The 11,557-nt window shown below is 36.7% G+C and overlaps 1 protein-coding gene across 2 annotated transcripts in view; it reads left to right on the top strand.

Annotated features, from left to right (window-relative positions):
* Positions 1–6,902: 6,902 nt before the first annotated feature.
* Positions 6,903–11,557, top strand: part of sorbs1 (sorbin and SH3 domain containing 1) — an 81,966-nt gene continuing 77,311 nt past the window's right edge. For both annotated transcript variants that reach the window (XM_088915452.1, XM_088915453.1), the window contains exon 1: positions 6,903–7,011. In XM_088915452.1, the coding sequence (XP_088771578.1) occupies positions 6,980–7,011 (32 nt within the window). In that variant the 5' untranslated portion in view covers positions 6,903–6,979. The remainder of the gene's footprint in view (positions 7,012–11,557) is intronic.

Raw genomic sequence — 11,557 nt, 5'->3', positions numbered from 1 at the left:
TTTTGTTTTTAACAAATAATGTTTAAATAGCTGCTATATTATACCAGAAATTCTCAGAACTACAAACTTGTGTATTGCACCTAGGGAACTAGTTATCAAAGCGTTTGAATTTAGGTGTGAATAATTAAAGTGCGACCATTTTGTAAATTCAGTTCTTAACCGTTTAAACACTGACGTTATCGCGAATCAAAAATAGTGAAAATCACTGGAATAATTTTAGCCGCATTACTTAATTAGAAATGCAAACAAGTGGGACATTTTTGTTTTTTTTATTGTGAGTTACTGTGATCTTAGGCATAGTGCCTTTTCCTTTACTTTGCTTTCAGCAGCAGAGCTATTGTTAGGAAATCCTGTCATTGAAGGAGCAATAAACAAACAGAGGGAAGTGAACTCTTTTGTTTGCTTCAAGGCAGTGTGGTGTGAGGAGCTTAGGTCTGGGTAAAAGGGATGCTAAACAATGCTGAAAAGCTTGGATGAGGCTAAGTGGTTTTGGAGAAGGGTTGGAAGATTTGAACCGGAGAGCAAAGACTTCAGAGATGACTTCAGACTGATTTGTTCACATGACTGTCAGGATTTGGACCGTTTGAAGGTTAGATACAATTTGTAACACAATCCTTACTGAACCCTTGTCTCACAAGCTTCATATACAGTACATAGAAAACAAGTTCTGAGCTGTCTTTGAGGAGAGGTAAGAGACATCTTCCAGAATATTTCGTAAGGTAAAGGGGTAACAGTCATACGGTGGCTCACTATAAGTTTCATGTGTTTTCTGAAATATTGAAATATTTTTTGTTTTATTAGCTTAGAAGTTCATGTGCATCATTTTTCTTTGTCTTGTGAACTTTGTTACAATCCACATTACTTACTCTTTTCATTGTGGTTTGAAGTCTCTTTAAAAAAATATTGTATTTATCAGTTGATAAATATGAAATGCAAAGAATTAAATTGACTAACTTCCACTACTCCTTAGCAAATAGAATATACTGTATTCTTTCATTTTTACTGTATTTCTTTACATAACTATACAGTATGTAGTGTCATATGCATATATTTCGAGTCATTCAGCGTGAGGAAAATGCATAACAGTATTACTTGTATGTTTATAGTACAACATATAGTAGTTGCATTTTGGAAAACCTTTTTTACTGTAAATCTTTAAGACGTAATATTCAACTGTGGTTAAAAGTGAAAAAATCATTCTGGAATAAAAAGTCATAACAATGAATGGCTAAACCTACTCTTTTGTGACTTATTTTTGATTCTTCATTTATAAATCATCCATGGATGTTTAGAATGCAGTATCAGGCCTGTGGTCTAGACATGCTGGTTTCAGATGGGGCTGTCTTTAGACTTCTCCTCAGTAGTGGACTGTGCATGTCCAGGATATCCTACATTTGCTGAGAAGCTATGACTGCTCAGTCTTGTCAGGTCCATTTTAGTTTATAATGTTACTAATGAAAGCTTTCTCAATGCTTCAGCTGATGTTAACTTTATTATTAATGTTTTTTGGTTGAAAAGAGGATGATGGCACAAGTTTGAAAATAAGATGTGCACATCTACATTTGCTAGTAGAGGGTTTTAGCAGTGAGCTGAAATTGTGTAGTAGTTATCTGTTTAAGAAGCATTAAAAATGACAAAACTGTAAAAATAGATTTTTTAACATTATGGATAGTTTCCCATTTGTCGTGCATTTGTAATGTGAGTGGCTGGTCATTGGATTCCAACTGTTGTCTCAGATACACCTCAAAGAAGCACATCGCCTAAAATAATATCAAGCTAGCTTCATTAAAATAATTTTAACACTCCTTAAAACATCTGCAAAAGACTAAGTAGATGGACTTTTTTTCCATACTTTTTTTGCACGTCAGGGATAATCGGATGTTTGTTTTTCCATTTTAATTTCAAGGTTTTGGAGAAGATTACACTTCCCAGAAGCTTTAAACAGAACCACTCCACAGTAGTTAGTGACCTTTCCTCATGTGCTGATGTCACCACTGTGAGAGTGCCCTCCTCTGTGAGGGGCTCTATATTTACTTTTTACGCACTATATTAACGGGATTGGGTGTCGTGTGGTTCAAATGACTGAGGCAAAGTCTGCCGCCAGGAGACACATTTTAGGCTGCTCAGCTGCTGGCTCTTCCTGTGATTAGTGCCCAAGGAACGCTCTTCATTACATGAAGAAGTCATAGTTGAAAGTCAGGGAGCTTTGTGCCCTGTTGGCATTAAGCTACCACTGTGTGCATCATTGGTTAGGGTTACACGGTGGATGTCCAGATAACCTTATAAGATTCTTCTTTCAGGGGCTGTTTTAGTTAGGACACATTACATACATCAATGAGCCTCAGGTTCTAGTGGAAGAAAAAAAAACATTTTAAAATATTGCCAAAATGGCAGCTTAGTTGGAAGAAATACTAAAGGACTGAATGATACAAGAACTTTCCTATCATTCACTTACTTCAGGAATATTATGTACACTTGTAAAGGCAATATAAAGAAAGGGACAATCTAGTTGTCCACCGTGGCAGTCTGCAGACAGCTAGAGAGTTTGTCTGTTTCACACTACTTTTCCATTCAACACCTGTTATCAACACTACAAAAATGTTACCCATATTAATTCTACATTAAAAGCAGAAGTGCACTGCGTTATCAGTTTCAGTTTGTGATCATAATGAAAACAAGTACAATTTTTCAATTGCACAAAGATTGAATTAAAACTACACAAAACTGCAACTTGGTAGACCTGTTTAGCTTTTCTGTACTAGAAAAGCTTTAATTTACATTATAATGTGTGGTCACAATCTTGAATTTTTTTCATTTGCCTTTCATTTCTCATCCTGCAGTGGTACAGTTTACAGAGGTGCAGTAAAATGTGATGTATTTACTGTATTACCCTTTAGCAGTAAATCTCTGTGGATCATGTCCAGAACAATGCTAATTGGAATGGGCATTGTGATAGATCCTTCTCTGTGCTTTCAGCCCTGAGAAGTCATTAAACAAGCCATCTGATTTTATTGTTGTAGTCGTCAGGCTGGCAGGGAGCTAATGCACAACTGGGACAAGACAGGACAGAAATGTCACAGCAGTGAGGAGGTTATCATCACCCTCTCACATGACATTCCAGTATTTATGTCAAGATGACACACATCTCCATAGAAAAGAAGACTAGTTTGGCCATTGGCTTGGTACTTTCCCCTTGCTGACACTGGCGAATGATCTCAGTAATTTCTATGTAGAGAAAGCAATGATCCAAGTAAAAAAACACTAATTATTCCAGACCAAAGCAGTCTGTTCTGATTTTCTTTAAACTATGTTTACAAATTACCTGAAAGTTTCTGCATCATCATGAAATATGCTTATATTATGTCCATAAAACAATTAACTGCTCTTAATTAAAACTGTCAAGAGTCAGTGAATCCTGATCTCCCCTGCATGCTGTGTAGTTTATCCTACAAATATGTGTTAATGTAACAATATTGACACTAGAAGAACAAGAATGCAAAGGCCTGAGTGGTTCACTCACTGGGAATATGGGAAAGTTCTTAGGATTGTATGACACACCCTCCCTACAGCTGAGTCACTGTACAGTAAGTTGCACGTTGCAAGCCAAAATTATTATACATACTGTACCCAAATGAAAAAAACAGGTGGCCAGACATATATCATGCTAAGAACTGAATTACTGGTGTATGTGAGACAAAATAGTTAGTGACATATACCTCAAAAAAGAATTACTGCCATATGCCTTAATTAAAATCAACAGGCATAAATCTGTGTATTTCAGATATTCTGCGACTGTATTGCATGTTAATTTGAGACTAAATAAATCACTTCTACCTGACAGAATATAAAATATATGCACTTACAATTCTTTAAATGCTGCCAAAGAGTCCTCATTCAGCAAGAGTACCAAGTGTGAACAGGGAATTTAGAACAATGGGCAAATAAAAGAAAAAAGAACCCTACGTCAAGGTAGCCGAGTCAGACTCCCGTGAAATGCGTTGTTACAGACCCTATGCATGACGGTATAATCCGGAATTGTTTGGAGAAGGACATCAGGAAAGACACAGCAGGACCAGGTCGGGTAGACAGACAGGGGATGGTGACTGCAGTGATCCGGTGCCCGGGGCGCATGGGGTAGGTAAACGAGTCCAAGGAAGTCCAGTAAGGGGTAATCAGGGCGCAGTTCAAAATCCAAAAAGGCCAGGAGGTCCATCCATGACGGAGACGGTTAAAAGAAGGGAACGGGGTAGTGGAACCAGGAACACGGAAGATTAAAAACAAAACGGGACTAGGCACTCCGAGCCCCAGACTCAGAGGTCAGGACGTCTGGGGAAAAGCCCTTCGCTCTCAGGCTACTCCTGAGCCCGGTGGTAGGCGGGCATTCAGACGTCCGTCTTCCAAAGCTGAGAACAGGAACTGTGGAGACAAGACACAGGTGAAGGTACTTAAACTAAACATAATACAAAAAGGTAGAAGCGCCCTCTAGAGGAGGGATGATGACCGTGACACCCTATTTTGATAATTAAGCCACTTCTGCTCATTATGGTATGTTATTAAATATGGAATACAGTAATATATCTGATGCATTTGATGTGATACAGTCAGAGGTAGGCCAACATCTACTGTATTACAGGCTGCTATTCATAATTAGTTGTTTGGAAGACAAACTCCAGTCCGTATCTACTGTATCTTGATTCTTCATTCTAATTTCATTGCTCACTGAAAATCCACCCTCCTCTTTGAAGCCCAGATAAACAGTTCATAGAGGTCACAAGTGTTTTGTACTGGTGAGACCTCTTTCGAGGGAACAGGGCCTTGAGAAGCAGTGACTTTGTAACTTGTGACGTTTTCATTGTACCAGATTTGGGAACTACTAAGGGATCACATTGTTCAGAAAATTAACTAGATCATGATGTTATCATCATGTTCAGATTCCTCTCATAAACCCACAATCTGAATGTGATTTTACTTTTTAACTGTCTTCTAGCCTGATTGCTTGGCATTCCACCCTTTCCACTTTGTTGTACAGTATGTGTATTTAGTATTTTCCTTTGTACTGATTGTTCACCTGGGACATACTGTAGTAAAATTTAGAGACCTGTTGCTGCATAGTTTTCAGCTGAGTATTTAAGTTCTCTGCCATCCTTGCAATCCGAGAAGTTAGCGCTGCCATCTCATTTTTCACAAGCTGTAGTTGTTATCCATAGATGTCTGTAGCAGAGTGGACATTTTAGTGAATTAGAGAGTGTTAAACTCTTTCAGTATCTTCTCACTTGGGTGGGGGGAAGAGGAATGGAATTCATAAGGGTCCCATTTCATCTCAGAGTCTCCAAAAATGAAACCAAACCAAAAATAACCATGCAGAGCAATGAAGTGAAAGATAGATGGTGGAAGATTAACACATGTCAATATAAACACCTAAAATTTCAAAAGTAGCTTTTTCAAACTTGGTGTTTCCCTTCTTATATGGTATTTATAATCTGAAATTTTTGCTACTTTCATATAACACTCTGCACTATTTAATGGCATCTGCCAGGTGTTTCCCTGGCACAAACAATAAAAAGCAGCAGGTTTAATATAAGATCCACAGGGAATATATAGCGTGCATATTTTCTTTCCAAAGTAAGGTGATACTGCAGTTTTAAAGAATGTAACATTTGAGCACAAATAAAAGCACATTTCTTCGGGGACAATTGCTTCAGTCAGAGAAGTACAAAAGAAAATTTGTACAAAAGTACAAATAATTACCTTGTCTGTCGGAAGACAACTGAGTGGCAGGTTAATGGCAGCAACAGTCCTGCTATCAGTTCTTTATCTCAAGTACATGAGAAGGATGATTCTGTTCACATTAAAACAACATAAAGATTTGTTACATGTAAGAGACACATAACAATGTGAAAAAGATATTTTTAGATACTCTGCCATGCAGGAATAGAATATACATGAAAATGTTGTGATGGAGTGGTGTCCTATCCAGGGTGTATCCCACCTTGAGCCCATTGCTTGCCCGGATAGACCCCCCACGACCCTGAATTACTTGAAGAGGTAAGAAAATGAATGAAAGAAAAATGTTACCTGTTAGCTGTCCTTAGGCATTTTTTGTGTGTTACAGCATGCATTGTAGTGTCGAAAGAAAAAGCAAATAGGTAAAGTGTATGTATTGCACTTTCTAATTAGACATTTGAGGCTTTGGCAATTTGAATGTTTTCAATTGTTATTCTATTATTCTATTAGATATTAATATTATTCAAAAGGACAGCCCTCTTAATTATAGCTTTCAGTTCTGATGTCTATGATGCTCAAGCCTGGTAGAATTTCTGGCTGCCTGGAGCCCTGAGAGTCCTGAGTTGAGTTGATCTCCCTTGCTTACTGTGGAGTTGGACAATTCTTTGTTTCAGTTTTGAATCTGCTGTTATGCAGTGTGTTTCCACGGGGATCTCTCTTTTGAAAAAGACCAGCAGTTAGAATCGGCTGACAAGTTCTGGTATCATCCACTGAAACAAGAACTGCCCCTATTGGGGGCAGCTTGTCGGTTACAGTGTTGGAAATAATGTAGCAGAATGAACAGCTAGAGCTCTCAGTCTCTTCTAAGAATCTTTTCTCGTCAGCTAAGAGAAGGCATTTTTTGTTTAGTCCACGGAACCCCTTCATCACATTGGCAGGAGGCTTTGCACTGGAGTTTACCCCTTTAGGTAATAAACTGAGTGGGGTGACCCCTCCCAACATTGTGTCTGTGTTTTGTCAGATTGAGTGGAATGCGAGGCAGTGGAAAGAGGGGGGGCCGGGCCTTAATGATCCTGTGACAGAATGACTTGCATGAATAACAAAACAAATTTAGGCACCTCGAGAAGGAGGAGCCCAGTATATAAAGCTGCAGGAGGCTGCAGGGTTCTTCCAGAGGCTGTTTGAATTTTTTTCTAAAGGGATTGTGAGGCTAGGGAAAACTGAGGAAGCAGAAATAGAGAGAAGCGGCCAAGAAATGGCTCCATTAACTGACAAAGTAGATAAAAGGTAAGACTGGATGCATTTGTTCTTCCTTGTTGGGGCTTTTATGGCAGTGACTGATTGTATGACTTTCTAACCTTGTTTTAAAGTTCTCTGGGGGGGGCGTGAGAAAGTTTTCTTTGTGCACAACACAGAATTGGCTTAAAAACCGTGTAGACCTTTTTAAAATTCTAGTGGCATCCCCGCTTTGTTTTGTTTTATTACCAGAAAGACATTCATTTCAAATTTTTGTTGCCTTCTACACTGTTGTAAGCAGCTGACTTAAATTTAGGGAGGTTTTATGGTAGTAGCAAGAGCATCTTAAGAACTGGCATTCTGGGGTTGCCCGCAAATTACTCCTCTGGGTTTGTGTGGAGAAGTTCAGATTCCAGTTCAGAGTTTGTGCCAAGGTGAGACATTCCCTCCTCTTTTCTTGGGTATAGTACTTGCATTTATGTGCTTTTTGATTCTTGTAATTGTCACATTCTCCAATGTTATGGAGAAACAATCTATTTCAGTTCATAATGAGTTTTATTATTTCTTAATTTATGAGATGACAAGGATAGAAAGGAAAGCAGAGCATACATGAGGATATTTAAATGTTCTTCTTTAGTTTTACTGTTTGATTTTTTTCTTACTTTCAGTTGACATTCAGAACATAGATCAAAGAATGTCCTCCTTTTTTGCAATTTTAAGATAAGTACACTGTACCTTTCATGCATCTGAGGAACTGTTTACATTGAGATGGACTTTCATTGTTTTACACATCTGTGTGGAGGGATAGACTGTTTCTGTTCAAGGGAACGTAGTTTTTAGTTCAAAGCAAGGTGTACTGTTTGGTATTGAAGACATTGGGGGAAAAAAGGTGTGCAAATTGTGTTTGAAGTTTATATTTCTTTGTATTACAGAGACTGATCAAGAGGTATTTACAATAGCTGTAATATAAATAATCAGTCTTGGTCTGTTGCCTTCTTAAATTACAACAGCATTATATGTTTATTAAATACTATATACTATAGCACAACATACTTTCATTAAATTTATAAATGTGTATGTATGCTGTTTTTATATCATTCCCTCTGGTAGTACTGTACTTGTTGTTTACCAGCTTTAGTAAATCTATATCAATTTTAATTATCTGGTCATTTACAGGTGTTTGAATCTCAGTTTGGCTGCTATGATTTCTCAGACTAGTTTGCTACAAATACAGTTAATTCTTTGTTTTCAGACCTGTTTACTGTTAAATGTGGTTTGCTAACCATTATGCTAGTCTGTACAGTATGTACTGTATAACACAGGGTACCTGTTTTGGCTGGTCTCATACTTATTAAGAATTAGATATTCTACAGTATATGAGTATGAAAGAGGAAATTATTTTATTTCATAATACACAGATATTTAGTGAGTAAGTTATGAAAGAGAATAAGATGGGTATTAAAGACCTGAACTCAACAGATATTCTGTCCATTGTGACAAGTAGAGAATGTTTAAAGTTGTTCTGGGAAATAAAGTAAAGTGTGACCATTTCTCAATGAGTGACCTCGGGGGTCTGATGCATTATAATATGACATTGTGGTGTTTGGAATCCAGCAGTAGTTGGCTTAGCTACTCTGTAAATCATTCACATTAGCATATTTCTTTGTGGATGGTTACTGCTACTATCCCCTTGCCACTCTGTATAAAGGTTGTGCACATTCAGTACCAAAGGAGGCTGTCACATGGTCATCTTGTTTACACTGGAGCTCCATTCATTTACTCTAGGTGGTTACATAATTGTAGCACAGACAGCCACACATGTATATGTAGAATTCATTTGTTTTGTCTATACATTTGAAGCACTGTGAGAAATGTATAACATTTTAGTGATAGCCCTAAATTATATTCTGTAATGCTGAAGAAGTTATATAGCATTTCTATATTTTGTGTATTGTATGTTGTGATTCTGTTTGCTTTACAGCCCATCTTGATGAAATATTTTGTTCAGAGACCATTAGAATACATTGGAGGACTGGGTTGGTGGTGGTGTATGAGGGAGGTGGCCAAAATTATTTCTAGAATAATGTTTACAACCTATGATAATATTTAAAAAAACTCTTAAATAAAATACTTTTTCCAGATGGTGAATACAACATTAATATTTTGCATGTGGTGATCATGCTTTGTAAAATGAGAAGAAAAAACATTGGTTTCATTTTTAGTTAACCCAGTGTTTTGAAAATGCCTAGCAAAATATCCAGGTTGTCATTTCACAAGCTTCTAAAATTAGTTTGGATTTGTGCCTGTTTTAAGCAATGGAAGGAACTCCAGTTAATTCCTGTGAAAAGCCTACTGTGGCAAGCCAATCCTCAGAGTCAGGTTTAAAAATAGCCCAGCTACTGATCTTATGTTACCTCATCGCAAGACAATTGTTCATCTTATTTTGTAAAAGGACAACTGTCAAGGCTAACACAAAAACATGTATATAATTATGCAGTTCATATTCCCATCATTGTACTTCAAACACTTGAATATTTTCAGTATTGTTTTCTTTATGGAATAAATGTTAGGCTTTACATTGTATTATGTAATCATTAGAAAGAAATATACAATAACTTTAAAAAAGCATTTGAATGTTTCTACATTTATGACTTATCTCAAGTAGTAGATATTTTACTTTTTCTTCACATAGTAGATGCCAACCTAACTGCAGCAAACAGACGTCCTTGCTACCAGTGTGTTCAGCACAATTAAAAAGTAAAAAAAAATAATTTTTAAAGTACTTTTAACAGTGTGACTTCAGAATTGAGTATGAGAATGAGAAGTGATTTCCTCCTCATTCTTAATCAAACAAGCTTACACTTACCTCCTGTAGGTAAAAGGAGAAAATATTTGCTTCATTATCTGAGGCAAAGAACTTTTTAAACTTTCGATCAAATTTCTGTGACTGTATTCTCTGTATTCTTTTACACTAAGAAGTGAAAACGTTGTCTGAAATCCAAACAAGACTTGAAGCACCGTTTAACTTGGACCATTGTAAACAAATGTTACGGTGTGAGTTTTAGTACTCAGCTAGCTCATTAAGTCTTGTTTTCATTCTGTTCCATTGTTATGCCAGCTATCTGTCTGGAACAAGACATACGCTGTGGATTTCATACAACCATCAAGGGGCAGTTATTTCTGGCGCTTCAGATTGGAGACTTTGACTTTCCAATGTGATGACAACAGAGCTTTCAGTTTGTCTCTTTCATGAGGTGTCGGAAAGAAGAGAAATGTTTTAAAAAATAATGATATGAGAGTCCGGAGTCCGTGCTGAACTCCGAGTCCTACGTTTTAGATTTATACAATGTAATCAATTATTTTAATATTTTAAAACTTCCACAAATAATAATAATTAAACTCCCTACCTTTATATCCCTCATTTTCTAATAAGGTCACACCACATTCAGGGTGTCAGTGCACTCAAATCACTGCAGTCTGTATTGAACTGAAGGGGTTTAAGTCAGACATGCATTTTTGGATGCAAGAAACAGAAGTTATACACTAGTGAGATCATTTTTTCCCACGGCGTAGGTTTAGAAAAAGAAACAAAATATGGGTTGGAGTTAAAGGCCGCAGTTCTTGGAGGGTTCACAGATGTAGGAGATTAAAACCAAAGCTTTAAAATACAGCAAAGATAACATTTCTGCTGCCTCCCTAAGTTACCAAGAGGTGCTTATCAGACCTAAGAGACTTCCCACAGTGCAAAAGTCTTTGATAAAACATAAAATCCACTTTGTGAAATATTGGAGTTTATTACAGTAAATGCTGTTAAAAAGGATTATTATTACATTTTTATTACAAGTGTATTATGTAACATTTAGTCCAGTTCCTGTGGGGAAGTCTGTAAATTTAGATTATAATCAAAACATTGCTTTTTGCTTGCTTCTATTTCACTTAAATTCTTTTTTTAATATAGGATTGAAATTGTAATTTTAATTATAAATGATCTGATGATGACTTGTGGTCGGTATTTTTCTGAAAGTACAGTATATACAGTACTATACTTGTAAATAAGGATTCAAAACTTTGAAAGGTTTAGGTAAAACTGTTAGAAATTAAAGTGGGGAAAAAAGATGTATCACTATTTAGGACTACATTGGTAATAAAGTGCTTAGTCATAAGATCAAATTCTGTTGTGTGGTTTATCTTTGACTACTTCTAGTAAACGTGTCCTTGTAAAATCAATTCCTAAGATTTCATTATACTCTGCCTGTAATGTAGCTGTGATTCTGCAACGCAGGACTGCTATTCTTTCACATAATCCAGAGTGTTTACACTGCAAAATGAGTTTTATGTAAGAGTGGAGTTTTATCACCAATTGTTCATCCCACTCATTTTTTGCAACTGATAAATGTATGATTTCAAAGTAAACAGGTTTCACTTTACATGCTTCGAAATATACTGTATATGGAGCATCAGAAGTCACTATAAGCAGAGTTCTGTAGCAGCTAGACACTACTGCTCAGACTATCACACTTGGACATCCCTACTAACTGGTCTACTGTTCACAATAACTAGCTCATCTGCACTCGCTGTTGTCCATTAAGGTGGTATA

The sequence above is a fragment of the Atractosteus spatula genome, chromosome 5, assembly GCF_055471065.1.
Source record: "Atractosteus spatula isolate fAtrSpa1 chromosome 5, fAtrSpa1.hap1, whole genome shotgun sequence".
Taxonomy (NCBI): Eukaryota; Metazoa; Chordata; class Actinopteri; order Semionotiformes; family Lepisosteidae; genus Atractosteus; species Atractosteus spatula.
Note: the sequence above shows the minus strand (reverse complement) of the source record. Positions and strands in the feature narration are given on the sequence as shown.